Raw genomic sequence first — 19,744 nt, 5'->3', positions numbered from 1 at the left:
ACTTCTGCTTTCTTGGCAGCATCAGCAACCTCAGGTTTTTCCTCCCTGTCACCGGACTGGAAAACCTTTCCAAAGACTGCATAGTCCAAAGACTGTGAGTTTCTTCCCGGGAACAGAGATAGAATTACTATGAATTACTGCTTTTAAATGGCCTATAAATCTGTTTTGCAGTATATCAAAGAAAATCCTTTTCTCTGATGCTCTCGTGATATCTGTACCTGGCCTGAAGTCCCTTTCCTGAACTCGTGAAAGACACAGGATGTCACAAGACACAGTGCCCAAACACTGCAGGTGCCCTTTCAGTCTCCAGCTCATCTGCAGCTGTAGTAGTCTGTCCTCTGTAAGGAAAGAAAGGGAGAAGCAGCCTGTTATTATGCTCCACTCTATGTCATCATGCCAAGGATTATGCCCACTTCATGTCTCTGCCAATTTCATGATCAGGCACTTACTTTTTAACTGTTGCTTTTTTTACAAGGTGTAGTCAACCTGCAATGGTTAGGGAACTGGTGGCCAAATTCTGCGAATATTTCTGAGTACAGAAGGGTACTAGAAAAACCAGAAAGGCTTTTGGCCTGTAGGAGTTATGTACTTTGACTAGAGCCAGGGGGATCTACTGCTGGAGGGACTTGATGAATCCATTTTTTAAATAAGCAAAGAATAAGTAACTGTGTGGAGATAATGTTCTCCAGGAGGGGCTCTATTCGAATCACTGATCTGAATCAGGCAGAAGGAGGATTTGAATCTAGTTCTCTCACACCTTAAAGGAGTGTCTTGTCTACCATGCTAAAGAGAAAAGAGAAAGAGTCCCCTAAAGAAGAGGAATAAGAAGGAAATTCTCCCTGTCAAACAGGAGAACACTGTTGTTTCCCCCTGAGTACTTTGTAAGAACCTTATCTCAGCAAGACCTACGGGTTTATTGAGCATCCCATGGAACAGATTTTCAGCCAGTCTGTATGTAGCCTCTTGTTCACCATTAGAGTTTAAACATGGGCTTCTTGCCTTCTTGTTTCCTCTATGAGTATCACGAATATACAGAAGACTGAACCTTGACCTTCTGGAAGTCTAGAGCAGTGGGGAAATGATATTACCCATGAGTTTGCGGAGATCAGTGTATTTAGAAATAAGGAATTGCAAACTAACCTGCCTTGCTTCAGAATTGTTTTGTTTGGGCACTTCCATGTTTATCAGATCATTGTGGCAACTGTTTTATATTCATTTTGTTTCTTCACTAACAAAGCTTCTCTTGTTACACCTAAGCGTAATAAAGAAAATAGCCCAGTACATAGGGGAAGTTATGGAGGACTCAAAAGATAAAGTCCAGGAAAATCTTCTGGCCAATGGAGGTAGGTGCTGGGAATGTGGTTTTTTTTTAATACATTGATGCTGCTTTGGTTTGCTTCAGAATTTTAACATGTGGAATTTAAACACTGGCACATTAGAAAGGACAACCATCACCAACATTTTTTAAGAACACGTCTAGCCTCCTCCCATTTTTCTCAAAGTTAGCAGAAGCTTTATCCAGTGCCAACTTTGCTTCCAGGACGGTGTTCAGTGTCTAGTACTGAACTAGTTTCTAACACCAGAGCTGAGGAGTGAAGAGGAAAGCAGGAGACACCCTTCTTCCCTCCTAAAATGACCTAGCACCTTTCTGTGCCCTGTGTGGGCTTGATCTCCTACAGGCAGCTAAATCTCATTGTTTATGGCTGCAAGACATCTATCAGTGATCTGGTAGTGATTTGCCTTCCCTCCTACAGTGCTGGGACAGATCACATCATTAACTGTGGATTTCTGACATCACAGGTGGATGTGTGAGGCCACAGCTCCAAACCATGGTGCCAGGGCTGCACTCACAAGGTTGTGCCAGAGTCTGGCAGGACGTGTACGTGCAACTCCTGTCAGGAGAAAATGCCCTTCAGTGGTGTCCTGCCCTGGCTGGCGGCAGCTGTGTAGCAGAGAAGAGCAGGCAGTGAAGGCAGGGGCACTTCTGACATGCCAGAGGGCCGTGGGAGCCCACTACCTTCTGTATGCTCCCCTACATCATCTCTAAGTAGCCAATATGGTGTTTTTATAACCTCCATGAACTAATTTTCCCCCTTTATTGTCTAGTATGGTACTCAAGGCCCTAAAGGGAGCCCATGTCAAGGACAAAATGAACATTTAGAAACTGGTAGCTCCTAGATCTCCGCATGTTTTGTTAAAGCCTGGTTGTGTTTCAGAGCAAATTCCTCCCCAGCTATCCTAAAAAACTACAACAAAATTGGATGTGTTACACATGCTAATTACAGGCTTATAGAATGTTGCTTGTAAGTAAACTAAGAGTGCACACCCCATCACCCTTTGACTGTCTGCAGTGTTGTACTTCAGATCTGTATGAGTAAAGGATGGGGAGGAAGTTCTTTTACAAGTGTTCTCCTTGCATGACATAAGAGTGACATTTGATGGTGCAACTGCTTGACAAGTACAATAATCCTACTTATTGTGTTTCAGGGCTAAAGGATAAAATGAAATGTCTCAAAAGTATGTTGAGGATTGCTGATTGCAGTGAAGTTATAAGCATGCATTTGTGTGCATTAGTGCTAGACACAAGTCTTGGTCTGGTTGTAGAGATACAGTGATCAGGTTACGATGGATTTCTCAAGTAACAACCTCGTAGCTCGATCACGATATCCCTATGACTTGAGAAACGACAGGTTTCACATATTTCCTTTGTTTCCACTTTTTACAGCATTTTCCTTTCCTATCAGCTCTGCATGTGTTGTAATAGAAGGATGTGGGAATTACTTGTATGTGTTACTAATTTCTGTCCTCTGTTTGGATTTGGTCATCTAAACAAATCATATTAAACTAAGACATTAACCTTTCCAAGATTAATAACTTCATCTTAAAAAATTGAGTCAGCTTTAGTATATGAGGCTTCCCCTAATACATTTCAGTGTCATTCTTCATAACCAGCAGCAACTTTGCTGTATGAATTCTTCCTCCTCCCCTTTCTGGTTAGCAAAAGGACTCTAAAGTTGAAGACTTCCTTGAGGTCGTGAAATCAGAAACAAAATTATAAGACACGCCTTCTTGCTGCATGGTCCTGTTTCAGGCTATTAGACCATCCCAACTCAAATTTTGTTTTAGATTACACTGTACAAGTTTTCTGATTTTAGCTCAGTTGTATATAATCCTGACAGCAATTTGGTCCACGAACAGAGGAAGATGGTGGCTGTGTGTCTAACAATTTTTTGGTTAGATTTTTTTTGCAGAAAAATGCAAAGTACTAGAAAATACAGCACTTTTAGTTAAGTGCACGCACACCCTACTTTCCAGTGGGCAACAGTCGAAAGCAGCCATGTGGAGATGTCTCTTATAGAAGCAAAATGTGTGTTTGTGTATTAAAGGGAATTCTAGTATATCACAACAGCAGGAAATGCTTTCTTGCTTATGACAGAATAAAAAATGTGAAATGTATGTAAAAGCTTTTCTTCAAATAGTCGGTCCGAATTCTCTTCCGTTTATAGTAATGTTAAACCCAAATGAATTTTAAAATTTGGCAAGTGGTGGAATAACTCCATTCTTTATAATGAGCTCAAAATAAAGCAGAATGGGAAGCAAAACAATTTTGAAAACTTAAGTGTTTTGAAGGGAAAGTATTTAACATTGCCTCTTAGAGATGGGTGAGTAAATCAGAGTTACGAGGGATTCAGGCTGTAGGGTTCCTGGGCAGCTGTGAGCACGCTGGGGTAGGTAGGAAGCATCTCTCCTGGATGGGCAGCTATGTGAAGGCTTTTAGAAGTGACTTGAGAGGTTCCGTAAATGAGGGGTGCCATTCCATGAGCAGCAGGGTGCTTGGAGCGCTTGGCATTTTAAGCTCAGTTCTGCTAATGTGTGCACAGTAGTTTGTGCCGTCCCCAAGATCAGGCTGCTTCACTGAACTGCCTGAACTGCACCGTGCCAGAGCACTGCTCAGGAATTAACTTGTAAAATGGGCTGAGAACTCATGCTGTGCTTAACTGCCTAACATTTTTATTCTGCTGAGATTCAAGGAATGCGAGGATAGAAAGGGCATGTGTAGGTCTACAGGGAACTTCCCTATCTCCTCAACTATGTGTAGGTCAGAGCCTGCGAATACACTGTTCCTCTATACAGCCCAGTAATACCGTGCTCTGTGCAGGTTTCATTCCCCTAAGCAAGAAAGCTTGGAAGAGACGCAGCAGGATGAAATCCTTATGTTGTGTACTCCGTGCTGAAAGTGCTCGGTGAATTCTATTGCTGAAGTGTTTTTCACCTCCCTGCCTTCCCCCCAGAGAGCAGGAGCAAGCACTGGCACACGCAGGAGCTGTCTGAGAGCTCTCCCTGCCTTCTGCAGCTTTGCCCCCTTCCCATACGCTTCCTGTGCAGAAAAATTTGCTCAGACCTTAGCAGGAAGGGTTGCATCTTTGCCTCGTGATTCCCGTCTATTGGATGTGGGGGAGGTTTACACAGCTGTGGTTTTAGAAAGAGGGGAAGAACACCGTCATGCCAGTGCTGTCTGCCTCCCAGGCAGTCTATGCCTTGCTCAGAAGCCTGTTTCCTCCTAACATGAGACTTTCCATGCTTTAGAAATCTAATAGGGTAAACTGACTCTGTTGTGGGGTGAGAGAAGCCCACGGAAAGGATAGCGCTGTCCTGCCAAAGGTATTCGGTATCACACCAGGCAGGGTAGTACCCTCAGCCTGGTAGTATGGCAGTTATGCAACTTTTCACATTCCTTCTCGTGCACCTCAGTTCATAAAGTTTTCCCCACACCCTGGAAGTCCAGCCCACAAGAAATTGTACTCAAACCTCACTGTGGACTCTCTGGACACAGTAGCAAAGAGCACTGAATGGCTCCAGCGTGCCCCTCCTTTTACTTGCCACCTTGAGCTTGTTTTGCTTCCCATCTCCCCAGGGTGACTTCCCAGATATTCTCCTGATCTGGAAGAAAGCCTGTCCTGCAGGTGACACTGTTCTGGCTTCTTTCTCTAGACACTGGGACCCTGCCTGCTGCCTTTCTCTAACCTCCCTAACCTGCAGGGGGACAGTCCCAGCCCCTCTGCTTGTTGTGAGTTTATCCCATCCCATGACGTTGCCCAAGAACATTATGTAGGACTGTGTTTGGCACCCCGAGGACTCTCAGGAGTCAGGTTAGGCACAGAGCTGTCTGATTTTGTGAGCTGCTGGAGGACAGTTCTTTATTTGGTACCATAATGTACCAAGTCTTAATGTTTTCTGACATTAAGGAGCCTTGGTCTTCAAAGACAGTGCCACAGCATGACCCTGTTCTAGGAGCTGGGTGTCATATGTGTCATCTCCCCTCGATTCTGGGAAGAAGCTGTGGCTCTCCGTGGTCCCAGGGTGTTTTGTTTTGGGGGGCTGCATGCACAGGGCCTTGCTGTGAATTTCTGTCGTTGAGTGCTGGGACTGGATTTATCCATTTAAAGAAAGACTGTATGGCTTTGCATGAGATGGGGAGCTCTGTGTGCAAAGTTGATGAGGAATTCCTCATTGCACCTGAATTGGTTTGATTTCTACTGAGTGTTTGACTGAATCACAGAGAAGTAACATCAGCCACACTTTTAATATCTTTGATCAAACTCTCAATAACCTGGGGTATTACTGCTGGTCCTGGGCACAAAGTATTTTTCTGATAGCTCTTGCCGGGATTAAATTCAGGCATGTTGCAATAATCAAGACTGAGGTATGTTACATCAAGCTGTTTGTGCTGTGAAGTGATGATTATTATTAGAACTATTTATAATTAGAATTTGAAAGATGGTTAGATTGGGCATATGATCTATGCGGATTTAATCTATATCAAATTTCTATGAGGATTCAGAGGTGGGCTTCTAGTTCATTCCTGTCACTAATGTTAATCAAAGATATGCTTAGGCTATAGCTGGGGGCTACTACCCAAACTTTCACCTGCCACCTGGTAAGCTGTCTGCTTTAATGCATCTCTTTGCATTTGCAGTTGATCTAATTAGCTACCTGACACGGTTTGAGTGGGACATGGCCAAATATCCCATAAAGCAGCCGCTGAAGAATATATCAGAAGCATTAGCAAAGGTAAACGGTACTCCAAACTTTAAGAAGATGTCAGCATGGGGAAACATGTGTCTTCTGGCAGTTTTTGGTCCCTCCTCTCATGGCAGTCAACGAGAGCTTTGCATTTGGTTTAGGCAGGAACAGGCTCAGAAGGACACACTCTGTACTGAAGCAGTTGATAGTTTAATTTCTACTGTAATAATAATGATATCTATATTTAAACCTATCCAGTCAGTAAGTATATGGCACTTTATCAGATTTACTAGAGTACATTGACATGCTTTCTGCACTTTAATCCCCTTCTTTGTAATATTTTATTGGTTTTATATACTGCCATATCGTTCTCCATTTTGGAGTTCTTTTGTGAAATCGTTGGCCTGACATTATATCAAATGCATTGCAGGCTGGATGAATTATTTACACTCTCAGTCTATTCAGGAAAGCATGATGCGTTCTTCAGTATAGATAACAAATGAAATCCTGAACTTGCTCCTTAGGTACAGCTGTAACACACACACGGCAGCAGATAACTGCATCCTATTTTCTGCAGAGGCCTTTGCCACAGGGCGGCTCGGACACCGCCTCCCTCTTGGCCACCATCAGGTGGTTTTCCGAGGGGCTGACAGCTGTGTCCTTGCCTTAAGGTGCAGCCGGAGTGGGAGCGGGGTGAGGACAACACCTCAAGCACTGAGTTGACTCACTTTTTTTACTTTGTTTTAGCAAGTGACTCAAATAGAAACAGACCTAAAGACCAGATCAGCTGCATACAACAACATTAAAGGAAATTTGCAAAGCCTGGAGAAAAAAACTGTGTAAGTATAGCATGTGCCTGTTCACATCTGGAACACTGCATGGCTGAACGGAGGGCAGTGCATGCTCACACCCACTGCTGTGCTGTGGACCATGTGGGTTCTGGTGGGAAGAAATTTTTCTGGCTTTGGGGCGTGCTAAGCACCTACAGAGCCAGCGAAAGCCAGAGCCGGGGGAGCTGGTGTGATCAGCATGTCTCAAAATCAGCTCCGGGACACTGCGGTTCCTAATAGGATTTTATTGGCAGCGTGGGCAGACGGTCTTGGGAAAGAATCAAAACTAAATGCACTGTATTGTTCTGATGAGATTTCAGTGAGTCAGAAGTTAGATAAGCTGAGTCAACCGGTGGATTCCTTTGCAAGACAGAGCTTTTTCCGATGGGAGCTCTGCAAATGCTGTTCAGAAAGTCAGTTTTACAATATTCCAGGCAAAGGCATCTATTCTCTGTCCCAGCTGTGTCTACCTCACCAGTATATCCCATTTACATTTTTCTTTTCTTTGTTTTATTCTGTTGGTCCAGGTAATGCTCTGTCAGGGCTTCCGAAATTCTCTCTCCTCTCTCTCCAACTGCTTATGGTCTTTACCTATGTCAGCGCTGATACCTGGATTTCCTCCAGGGTATCACTGGGGAGAATAATAAATGCCAGTAGGTAGTAAATTTAGAGCAGCTTAGACGATGCTGTGCAAGCCCTTGCCCAAGACACGCTCATATGTGCCGCTCTTTCCTACTCAGGCCCCTTGCTCTGGGCACAGGACACAGGTCTTCACCTTCCCGGCACCGCAGCCAGCCAGGCTGGCGGCCTGCCTAGAAACCAGCCCTTGTCCAAGGGAGATACTCACAGGGGCTCAAACCAAACCCCAGGGTGGTTGGAATTTAGTTCTGAATGCGTAGCTAAAATGAGCATGCCTGGCACCAGTGCCACTGAACCCAACCAGAAACGACAGAAAAAATACTTCCAGGTGGTGGTTCAGAATGAGTTTGTCAAAAAAATGCTATCCCTCATGGAGACCTGCTCAACATGGGGACTGCAGTGCCCACGAGGGGCAGTGGAGCTGTATCACAGTTACACCTTCCCCTCTTTCTGCTGAGTTCCTGTGTCCATACCTCACCACCAGCAGCCAGCACCACTGGCCTGTGCTTCCAGCTTGGTATAGACAGTGTTAGACACATTTGTCTCAGGCTACGTTCATGTGGATAATCATGGGTGGGAGGGACAAGAGGACGATAGCTCCCATTTCCGTTTTCTTGGCACTGTTTGAATTCCCAGCCCACTCTGCAGCATCTCTCCAGCTTCCACGTCAGCTTTAAGCACCTGGAGAGAGGCAGAAGCTCTGTGTGGGGAACATACGCAGTGCCAGGCCTTCAGAAAGGTGGGGAGGGAGAACGGAGGCCCCATGGTCCAGGCCTATCTTCCTCTCACCATCCTGTCCACCTTAAATTGGTGGCATCTCTAGCTTCTACCAGTGCCAGCTAGCTTGGGTTGAACAAACATCTAATAAGATGTTACGGGCCAGTTAATTAATGTTTAGACTGGCACAGTGAAACTCAAACCAAAAGCTACTGGTTTAGGTAGTTCATTCCTCCCAGTGACAGAGAGGGCAGCTGCTCTCTTCCCATACACACCTAGTGCCTCCCAGCCATGCCCGGCCAGCCCCAGCCATCTACGCTTCCTGGGCGTGCAGCACTAGTGGGACTTAATGTGATCAAGTGGGCTTAGACCATGAAGAGACCCCCTCCTGCAGATCCCACCTGCACCCAAGACTGCTGCTGCCACTGTCCTTCAGCTGGAGGTATCTCTGTGTGCTTGTCCATGGCAGTCCAGGGTTGCTTTGATGGCTTAGGTCCATACTAACATTGCTTACTCTGACTGAAGCGTGGTGACACAGGCAGATCAACAGGCAGCCTTGTGAAGGCAGGTGCCTCCAAAAGATGCGGCAATGAGTGGGAGCAGGGTGATAACTTCTGGTGTGCACTTCCCAAGCTTCTACACCCTTACTGCGGAAACAATAGCAGCAGAACGGTGTAATTTCACATAAAGGGCATAAACCAGCCTAGTGCTAGTCACCAATATTCTGCCATTAGTATTAGTTGCTTTTTTGTTCTTTTTAGTTGCAGTAAAGATAACTAAATGGCTGGTTTAGAAGTGTAGACGTGTCTTTTGGTCACCTCCTTCCTGGCCACCTTCTATCCCAGGATACACTATTAGCAGCTGTACCCACAGCACAATACCTCCAGTGTGCTGCTGTTGGGTTCCTGCTAATGTTGTTTTTTCTTTGTCTTCTTCACCGTAGGGGAAATCTGCTGACTCGGACCCTAGCAGACATTGTGCATAAAGAAGACTTTGTTCTGGATTCTGAGTACCTTATCACGCTGCTGGTGGTGGTGCCAAAGTAAGCCAATAGTGCGTGCTCACGCGCTCAATGTGGTATTGAGTTTCAGGCCTAAGCGCCGGATCCAGGAGATACTGGGTCAGGTTGGGGCAGCTCATCAGTGGTGTGGCTGGGACACGGGTGGAGTTGTTAGCCAAGAGAAAGAACGGTTTCTGCCAAGGGTGTTGCTGGCTCAAAAAAAAGAGACAAAGACTGCTCTGAACTCGGAGCAGGACAGAATCAGATGCAGGTTTTCAATGGTTACAGAGTGGGTTCTCAGCCTTCTGCTAAGGGTAGTACGAGTTAAAAAACAGAGAAAAACGGATTCTTACTGGAGTTTAGCCACTTTATAAAAGGAATTAGACCTATCAAACTCACAAGGCCTCTCCTGGCCATATATTCATACGTGCCTGCACATAGGATGACTGCGATCACCATCAGTTGTGAAGTTACGCAATGTCCTTCTCAGAAGCCTACACAAAGCTTTCCTCTCCAGATAGCCCTGTCCCAACACACACACATACAGTACTGTCACTTTTCTGTCTGTGAAAACCACGTTACAAAAAGCTCTCTGAGGTAAGTTTGTTGAGTTTATTAACTGCACATTCTTTCAGATTCCCCCTATAAACAGACTTCTCACTTTGCAAACTCTTACCATCCCTTGACCCCTTTCTCCCAGTGCTGGCACTTGCCATGCTTGCAGTGTAGCAGCTGATCAGCTCTGGGACTGCACGTAGCAGATGTACCACACCTACCCATGGAGCAGGGCCACCTTGTGCAGGGATCCTGGTGGGACACTGTGTGGCAACCTGGAAGTATGTGCCAAAAGTCACGTTCTTCCCACCATCAGGTTCCTGCTCTGGGCCCTTCTTCATGCCAAGACCCAAAGTGAGGATTGAGGGTGTGCTGTTGAGGGAAACATCTCCCTAGCTGGTGACTAGGAGAGGAAAGGATAGGAGATGCTTAATGTGTCTTAATTACATAACCCAGCACGAAGACCTCCAACCCTTCTACCCTAAGCCATTAGCTTAATTAACTATATTTATTAACACATTTGCTTTCTAGTATATGGTATGTATTTACTGTGCTTTGTTTTGTGTTGCTGAAAGGTCAAGCTATGTCCAGTGGCAGAAGACCTATGAATCCCTCTCTGATATGGTAGTACCTCGCTCCACCAAGTAAGTGAAATTCCACATTAAGGTCCCTGTTTGTTTCAGAGATTCCTGACACAGTTCAGCCCCTCAAACTGCTGGATCCTGGAAGGAATCACTTGTCTAACACATAGGCTCCACGTTAACATATAGATTTGCCCAATCTCATTCTCAATTGAAATCAAAAGTTACTCTGTTGAAGGGAAGTGCAGATAAAAAAAAAACACCTTTTTTTTTTTTTACAATTAGCTTGTTGTTCCCTTTTCCAGTAATCTCGTTCGTTCTACTTTCAACCAGGTTCGTTGCTTTTTGTGTAAAACAAACAATTTATTACAGTAATCCAGGCATAATTCAGACACATGCAATCACCTACAACTTTATGGAAACTACTTTTTACAAAGACCAAACACTCTCTTTGCATCTTTAATTGCTTCCTGCTGTACAATAGGATAATTCAGCATAGTAATTTCCATTAGCAAATGCCGTAATTAACTTATCCTTTCACCTGCAGTAAAAAGTCCTTCCTAGGAATTAAATATTCCACTGTTCAGCTCCCACAGACCATGAGGTCCAATCCAGGGCACAAAAGGTGACAGTGCTATTATCTGAAATGGAAGAAGCAGAAAGCACAGAGAAAGAAGAAAGTTGTTTGCTACTGCCTCTCTCAAAATCACAAGTGCATGGAAAGTGGGGGAAAGTTACCAGGAAACATAGAAAAAGCAGGCACGCAAGAATGCGCATGTACTACGATGAGTTCGGGAACTTAACTCATGAGAGTTTTAGACTGGAGATGGCGTGGCCAGTGCTAGTAAAGTCTTTGTTCCCTAATTCAGTCACAGCAGTTCTTGAAAAGCAGGGTGTTGTTCAGTATCATAAATGAAAAAAAAAAGAACTGCAGAAGAGGAAGGTAAAGAAGGCACAAGGGATTTGCCATGTCAAATCACAGCAGTGGATTTCCCTCCCACAGAATGATTGCTGAGGATGCAGAGGGGGGACTGTTCACCGTGACCCTATTTAGAAAAGTGATGGATGACTTCAAGGCTAAAGCCAGGGAGAACAGGTAAGGAGCACTGATTGCGCGGTGGGGCAGGCTAGCAGATGGTGAGGGTAAGGTGAGGCTTGTTCTGTGTGCAGCACAGCTGAACCCGTCACTGCTTTTTAGGACTCACCGTTTGGGCTGCTGCTGGCCCTAAAGCCACTGAGAAGGCAGGGTGGGAAGGACCTGTGGCAGCAGATACAGTGATTCTATTATTTCAGTACCAAATTACAGATCCTGGAATTGTCTTTCCCGCTCTCATGCTACTGACAGCAGGAAGTTTGCTTTCTGGGGGTGACTTCAACTCCCACCCTTCACGTACCTTAACCAGTTAAATGGCTAGCAGCTCTGAAACATCCCATACCTGCTTCTCTAGAGGCAAAAGAAATGAGCACACATATTGCTTGGACTATGGCTTGTGTCATTCAATCGTAGGTTCATGGTTCGGGAATTCTATTTTGATGAGAAGGAACTGAAATGTGAAAAGGAAGAGCTGATGAAATTAGCTTCTGATAAGAAACAACAATATGTAAGTAGCACATCAAGTCGATGGTCCATATAATGACAGCTGTTGTTACCTAAGCTACTCTCACTCAGAAATGGCTTTATGGTTCAGACAGACTCCTGCGAGCTCCATTTAGTGCAGAAAACGCAGGGCACAGAATAGATAACAGAGTTTACCCAAGGTCACTTGAGTTTCTGATAAATTGGGAGCCACTAACTGGCTGCCTGAGAATTATCTCAGCAGCCCGTGATGGCCTCAATGGTGTTAGTTATGGAGCTGCTTCACGCAGCGAGGGGATCACAGTACTATTGTGTCTGTTCTCATAGGGCCCGTTACTGCGGTGGCTGAAAGTGAACTTCAGTGAAGCATTTGTGGCTTGGATTCACGTGAAAGCCTTGAGAGTTTTTGTTGAATCTGTCCTGAGGTAAGTAGGTAAACACACAGTGCTGGCAGAGGTTCCTGGAGAAGTCAAAATGTACAGCGGTCTTCCTGGGGGAGCTCCTTCATGGAAGGGAACATCCCTTAGACACCATACTCCAGAAGCTCACAGGAGAAAATACAGATGACCACAAAAAAAGGTGACATACGAAGCTGATGAAAAATAGTTCTTTGGGGGCACTTACAGGGAAGTGGAAAACAAAGATACTACTTAGTTGACTTTCAGCTTCAAAAAGAAAACGCTTTCAGATAAGGAGGCAGCACACCACCACTGAGATTGCTGCTGCAACGCACGATCAGCTGGCGTGCCAGGAGACTGAAGGGGGAGAAGAGCAGGGGTGGAAAAGCGTGCCCCTACCCAGCAGATGATGGTGTATGTTGATGTGTTTCAAGGTATGGCCTCCCAGTGAATTTCCAAGCAATGCTGCTGCAGCCAAATAGGAAGTCTGTAAAACGCCTGAGAGAGGTCCTAAATGTGGTCTTCAAGCACCTGGATGAAGTCGCAGCAGCAAGTATAATGGATGTACGTATTTGGTCTGTGACTGCCCATGCTGTACCTTGTCTCACTTTAGCCAAATGAACCGTTTCACAGTCCAGGCGTTAGAGCAAGCAAATCCTCACACCTTGCAATGCTGGGATCCCTGGGTGCAGCTCCAGTATCTCGTGGTTACAGACTGGATGAGGGTAACAGGAGGGCTCAGAGATTATGATGGAGATGCATAGAGATTGCTTACATTTTCTGTTGAAGCATCTGATGTTTACAGCTACTGGACTGAAATAGGTCTGCTCAATTATGTCGGTTCCTCCAGGTAAAAATCTTCAATGCTTCTATAAACATTCAGATCAACACAAGCAAGAAAAATGCATTCAGAACTAAATGCTAGGAGTGCGACAGTTCCATCCCCTCGAAAAAGGCTGTCATTGACTAAATACCTCCACCTAGGACTTCAGCAAGCAGCAGCACTTGCTCGTCCCCTCTCTCCCCCCGTATCTCGAGTACACAAATGATTCAGCATAAACCAGTAGGTGTTAAAGCAGCCTAAAACCAGCAAACATATTTTCAGTGCATGAAGGGAGGAGAAAGAAATTAGTTGCTCTAGAGCTGAGGCACACAAAGATACTGCAATACACATTCACAAACTTGCAACAACTAAGCATGAATTCTCAATGCTAACTGCTTTAAGGCAGTCTGAACACACCAGACAAACTCCAGATTCTCAGTGGGGAATTCCCCATCTTAAGCACAGCAAATACAAAAGTCAAAAGCAATCCACTGTTGCTTCCAACTGCTTTTTTTTTGTCCTGATACTAAAGTCATACTGTTTCCTTTTGCAGCCTGGCATGGACATACCTGGTTTACAACTGAGTAATCAAGAATACTATCCTTACGTCTATTTCAAGATTGACCTCAGTCTTCTTGACTCCAGTTAAAAAAAAAAAAATTGCTTAAGCTTCCTCTATTGATTTTCAAGACTCTAATGTTACAGTAAAGCAACCTTTAGCAACTGAAAGTAAAATTAAAATGCAGATGCTGTAGCAGGATAATTGCATAAGATCTTACCACTTCCAGTAATTTTTACAGTGACTTCAATACAAATATATATTGTTCATAGTTTTACAAAAACATATTTCAGAGGCAGGAGGTACTATGGTAGTATTTATTTTGTTATGGTAAGTTACAAAGACGGAATATCTATTGGACTTGAAATAAAACAACTTAAAAAGTGTGGTGGCTAATGGCTCTACTAGGTGTGTACAGTCCTGTTCTAACAAAGCAAACTTGAAAAACAAAACAGAAAAAGTAGAAAGCAGAGCAAAACCCAAAGTTTATTTTTTTAATTTAAAAAAAAAAAAGCTTAAGAAGAAAGATCCTCAAAATTGCTGTGGAACTTAGCGTAGTATGACTTCTAGTCCCAAGTACTTACAAGTATAGTTTTTGCCACATTTCAGTTAATACAGTTCCATTAGAGCTCATCTGCTGGGATGACTTGGAGCTGGAGCACATTTGCTGCCCTAAATCAGCAGCCAAGCTACTGTTGGCTACCAGTGGCTCTTACACTGCCTTTCACAGGGATGAGGTGTGGGCGATCTCTTACAGACACCAGATGACAAATATCCATATTAAGTTATTTCCTTGAAAGGAGGGGAAACTTTCAGGTCTTTCAGTCCTTACTTACAAACAAGCTGATCACATGAGGGTCACTTCACTCGACACCAATACACAAGACATGGAGAGCAACAAAATATAGTATTATCTTTATTAAAAAAGCAGCAGTAACCATGCCCATTCCCAGTCCCGATTCCCCTTCCAAGGAAATAGCAATTTCAAATTAAAACAATGCCAGATGGGAAGTGAAGAAATATTATCCAATTTGCTGGAGACAGCACCATGGTGTTTTTCTGTTAGCACCTGGAAATCCTCGTGCCCTATAACGGGGAGTAGCTTCACTGTAATCCTGGGGGAAAGACCAACAGCTCCCAGTGTCTCCCATTGCAGCATTCCACTTCCATTGTAATAATGAGCTTACAAAGTCTGGCACAAAGAAAGAGAAAGCCCCTGAGAAGGAATAGGAAGACTAAAGAGCATTTAAACTAAGATTGTCCATCTAACCAGGCTTTATGCCAAGCAGTCAAGATCGTTCACAGCGAGGGAGAGGTTTAGGACTCCCCTCTGCACCAGCCTCTATTCTACAGTTCATTTTTTTCAAGAGTCATCCAAAATGGGATACCTTTTATCATGTGCACCTTTGTTACTCTATACAAGACTAACACTGTGTGTCAAAAATATTTGTTTTATTCTTTAATTGAAACAGAAGCTGACCAGGTTCCACTTCCATGAAAAAAAAAAAAAAAAAATCACATTTAAAATTGGTTATACTAACAGCCTCCAGTAACACCCAAACAGCACACTATCCACAAAATAAAAACCAAGATGTTCCAAAGAAATATCCATGGTGTCCTCAAAATATTTGTTACACAGAATACAATCAAGTTTATGGGTTATGACAATTCATAGAATTTCTGCAATGTTTTCTTGAGATGCGTACAGTTCACTGCTGCAATGCATCAAATAGCACAGTGTGTCACATGCTATTTCTCCACAAAAAGGCCACTGGAATATCCATCAGATTGTGAACCAGGTTGCAAACTGCTGCACAGACTCTCCCAAGAAAAAAAGAGTTTCCTGAAGATCTCACAGCTCATCTTTATCCCAGTCATCCAGATCCACATCACTGAGATCAATATCATCTTCAACTGGAAGCTGTGGAAGAGGGAAGGTTTTAAGCACACATTTAGAAGCACTTAACATCGGGACATCACCAACTTTGAAAGATGCTTACTTCATCCTGAGATTACAGCTCCCGCCTGTCATCTCTTTCATTCATAAAAAACTCAAAGTGCATTAAGCACAGGACAAGTGATCAGAGTTTAGACTAGAAAGTTGTTTTCTAACAAAAATACCCCAGATAAAGGCAAATACAGATAAATGCTGTAACAAAGCCAGTACCATATTTTAATTCCATCTGAAGCAGATAAAAGGATTGTAGGAACTTTGTTTTTTCACAGCAACGTTGAACCTTAAGAACATACTCCATCACTGTGTTACTACACAGGCTTTACCTTACAAGCTTCCTGACATTAAGACTTTGATGCTAATGTCAGCATATCGCAGAACCAACATCTCGACAAACATTTGGGTCTTGAATGCATACACTACCACCTCCCCTACTCTGCATGGGTAGTAATAGGTTACAGCCTCAAGGGATTCAACTTTCAGATTACATCCTAACAGCTAGGCAGGAGTAGCATGCATCCTACATAGGGAAGTCCACCAGATGAAGCTGGTGTTTGGTGTGGTGGCAGAATTTAGGTAACGGGAAAACATCAAAACAACTTGCCACAATCTTGGAAGAACAAGAACTTTCACATTGGCAGTTCTTAGTTACTCCATCCAGTCACTTCCAAACCTAGCAAATCATCAGCAACAGAGATGGAGCACCTCTTACCTCACCATCTTTGCCATCCCAAGGTTCAACTGAATGAATTTTAGGGAAAGCTCCACCACCCACTGGTGCTGTAGAGCCACGACCAACAGACAGTTCCCTGAGGGAAAAAAAAAAAAAAGCCAAGCAAACATTAAATTTAAGAAATTTCTCCAGTCTCCATCCACCCGGAACAGCGCCGACTTCAGACAAAAGGAAGTTAACTTTGAAAACTGCTTGTACCTTTTGAAGCGAATGTACACTGTCTGAAAGCAAAAGCTTCTTAAATTGAGAGGCAACAAATGAACAAGCGCCCTTAAAGCAGCATTGTGAGTTTCCAATTGGATCCAAAGAGACAAACTATATGAGCTACAGTTTCATGCTTCAGCAGTGCCCCTTGTAATACTCAAACAAACACAGCCTCTTTAACAGTATGTTGTGTATCACTTGAGGCAACTCCAAGGAGTCTATAATTCTAGTTTTGGAAGTCACCCACAACTGTTACTTGAAATCACTAGCGATCTTTTTCAGTGGACTCTAAGCCTCCACAGGTTACAATGGGTATGAGGTAACACCAGCTCCTGACTTGAGACACCCCATCTTGCACTTGCCAGTTAGGCTTGCTCAAGAAGCCTAATATTAGAATCCTGAAGAACTAATCCCTTTGCATTCTTTCAGAGGCAAGTAAGACTGAGTAAGTGCTGGAGTGAGTGCAGAGGAGGGCAACGAAGCTGGTGAAGGGCCTAGTAAACAAATCATATGAAGAGTGGTTGAAGGAGCTGGGACTGTTTAGTTTGAGGAGGAGGAGGCTGAGGGGAAACCTCATCACTCTACTACTATTTGAAGGACACTGTAGAGAGGTTGGTGCTGGTCTCTTCTCACAGGTAATTAATGACAGAACCAGAGGGAATGGCTTCAAGCTCCAACAGGGTAGATTTAGACTGAACATTAGGAAAGAATTTTTCACAGAAAGAGTGGTCGGGCATTGGAATAGGCTGCCCAGGGAGGTGGTTGAGTCACCATCCCTGGATGTGTTTAAGAGCCATTTGGATGTGGTGTTGGGGGATATGGTGTAGGGCAGAACTTTGTAGAGTAGGGTAGATGGTTGGACTTGATGATCCCAAGGGTCTCTTCCAACCTAGACAATTCTATGATTCTTAGTATTCCTCCCTAGATGGAGTCTACAGTTTTTATGCTCTTCTCAGTGCTTGTTTCCTTACTTTTGGTAAACACTGTTGAGTCTGCCTATTAGATTATAAAAGCTGCACACAGCAAGCTGAATTAACAGCCAGCCACACCAACTGCGATTGTACTGCTTTCTCTAGGCAGCACAGCTGAGCTGAAGTGTCAAGAGATTATTCCAGCAAGTATTGTTCTGTAGTAAGACAATACCAAGTCAATTATCTAACACAATGTAAGCTGTTAAGTTGGCTGTTGTGTCCTGGAAGCACCATACACCCCCATGAGGAAAGTCTTCGCTAATATGGATTTTATAGACTAAGAATTTGCCATGTCTGAGAAGGGCAGACATTTCTCTCACAATGTATTACTAGTACAGACTGTCTGGTATCACTTTTCTTGCATCTGAATCCTGTATTTTTACTTGATGCTCAGAGCACCTTCCCTTTTTGGCATTAAGAAAGTCTGATTCCTTACACAGGTAAGAGAATATATAGGAGAATATAGCACTGTTTCCATCAATCCAGCAGGAACAGGGTTCAATTAATGGCAACGTAGGAGAGATTTGTATTTCCTTTTGCAATTCTGACTGTCCTTTGCCCTTCTCCAGGCAAGGACATGAAAATAACGCTGCTAACATAAGAGCCTTTGAGAGCTTACACACCTCATGGCAGCTGGTGTTTTACCCAGAAGCAGAGTTGTCACTTCACTTTGACCATACTTAAGTACCAGCATAAGGTCAGCTGCTGTGCCTTCTGTCCTCCTCCCCATTTCCTTTCCCAATTCAATTCTCAGCACTGTTTTTTGCTGAACTACACAAGAGGCAGTTTCAGGGAACTTGAGCTGAGCAGCGAGCAATTTACTTTTTGGATGGATTGCTTCAGCTCCCTCAATTAGTTTACCAGATGCCAGGGGAATGGGTGAGGGGAGAGCAGGAGGGGGCAGACAGGACTGGACCAAACCAGAAAAAATGAACAGTAACATACAGAACCTCAAGAACCTCAGCAGCACCCATTTAGATTCCTAAACTGGGAACTTTCCAACTACTAGTCAGAATGCACCATTTGAATTTAGTAGTATTGATTACCAAATCCCACTAATTTACTGGATTACCAGAGAACCAGAATTTTTCAAGATCCAAGATCACTTCTGTTTTTCAAAGGTTGTGCTAAATGTACCATTTAAGTCTAAAAGGCCAACTTTTTCATTCTGTCCATGACAAAGAGGTAGAGACTGCTTTGTTAGTTGCAGGCCTCACCGAAATCATGCCCTTACTCCAGTGAATGCTCACCATCTTAATTCTCTTAACTGTGCAAGTCTCATCTGATCCAGGAGAGCCTGGCTTTGGGCTAAAGCATCACAGCCCCAGTTACAGAAAGATTTAAGTCACTTAAAGACTTCATACCTGAGAAACTCATTAATCCCTTGCTCACTGAATGATCCTTTAAGAAGGGCAAATTTCATCTTCCGAGCATTAATAGCTGCCATTGCTGGATACCCAAAGCCTCCAATCCCCAGAGAGCTCTCAAGATCTGACTGAGCACCTGCTTCTGTCCACAGCCACCTTAAAGAAAAGATGAAATATAAAATGGATAATTAGTATAGGCACTACAATTGTTTAGAAGTCACACACACCCCGAAACCCTGCAGTGTTCAAGCTGGGCTCTGAACTGCCCTTGACGGTGTCAGCACATCCCAGTTTGTTACTGAAGGCAGCAGTGAAAAGCAGGGTACCAGTCTTCAACCATGTAACAGAAGAAAGCCCCTCCTGAACAGCACTCTAGGCCAGCCCCATGCTCACAGCCACCGAAAGCTGTATCAGAAGTACAGCCATGAAAGACAGTCCAGGGAAAGAACCAATCTGAACAAACTGCTGCACTTTAGCTTATGTTAAGTGAGGTTTAAGATGGCTCAAGTTATAGATCTAAACACAAAGTACTGCACAAATCCCACTGTAGAAGATTTCTGGCCAGAGACTGCAAGACCAATATTTCATTCAGTATTAGTTCCTCACTGGTCAGGTCTCAGTTCCTCTAATGCTTAACAAGTCCTCTGAGGAACCTCTGAAATCAGCCAATCTCAGCATTTCCCCCCAGGCTTACATGGCATTTTGCCCCCTTTCCACAGGAGTCAGTGTGTCAGAACAGCTCTCACTTCCTAGAGAAGCCCCAGAGATCCTAACCTCCACTTGAGAGGAGAAGAAAAGGCAAAGCCTGCTGAA

The 19,744-nt window shown here is 44.0% G+C and overlaps 2 protein-coding genes across 2 annotated transcripts in view; one reads left to right on the top strand and one right to left on the bottom strand.

Annotated features, from left to right (window-relative positions):
- ATP6V1C2 (ATPase, H+ transporting, lysosomal 42kDa, V1 subunit C2) overlaps positions 1 to 13,792 on the top strand; it is a 21,854-nt gene extending 8,062 nt beyond the window's left edge. Inside the window, exons 3-12 of the mRNA XM_009889773.1 lie at positions 1,258 to 1,343; positions 5,978 to 6,072; positions 6,772 to 6,863; positions 9,154 to 9,252; positions 10,341 to 10,409; positions 11,350 to 11,442; positions 11,854 to 11,947; positions 12,250 to 12,347; positions 12,755 to 12,884; positions 13,697 to 13,792. Coding sequence (XP_009888075.1) covers positions 1,258 to 1,343; positions 5,978 to 6,072; positions 6,772 to 6,863; positions 9,154 to 9,252; positions 10,341 to 10,409; positions 11,350 to 11,442; positions 11,854 to 11,947; positions 12,250 to 12,347; positions 12,755 to 12,884; positions 13,697 to 13,792 — 952 coding nt within the window. The remainder of the gene's footprint in view (positions 1 to 1,257; positions 1,344 to 5,977; positions 6,073 to 6,771; positions 6,864 to 9,153; positions 9,253 to 10,340; positions 10,410 to 11,349; positions 11,443 to 11,853; positions 11,948 to 12,249; positions 12,348 to 12,754; positions 12,885 to 13,696) is intronic.
- A 1,341-nt stretch (positions 13,793 to 15,133) lies between these two features.
- PDIA6 (protein disulfide isomerase family A, member 6) overlaps positions 15,134 to 19,744 on the bottom strand; it is a 90,465-nt gene continuing 85,854 nt past the window's right edge. The window contains exons 11-13 of the mRNA XM_009889772.1: positions 18,929 to 19,087; positions 16,369 to 16,465; positions 15,134 to 15,623 (exon numbers count right to left, since the gene is read on the bottom strand). Coding sequence (XP_009888074.1) covers positions 15,555 to 15,623; positions 16,369 to 16,465; positions 18,929 to 19,087 — 325 coding nt within the window. The 3' untranslated portion in view covers positions 15,134 to 15,554. The remainder of the gene's footprint in view (positions 15,624 to 16,368; positions 16,466 to 18,928; positions 19,088 to 19,744) is intronic.

Source organism: Charadrius vociferus, unplaced genomic scaffold, assembly GCF_000708025.1.
Source record: "Charadrius vociferus isolate BGI_N301 unplaced genomic scaffold, ASM70802v2 scaffold267, whole genome shotgun sequence".
NCBI lineage: Eukaryota > Metazoa > Chordata > Aves > Charadriiformes > Charadriidae > Charadrius > Charadrius vociferus.
Note: the sequence above shows the minus strand (reverse complement) of the source record. Positions and strands in the feature narration are given on the sequence as shown.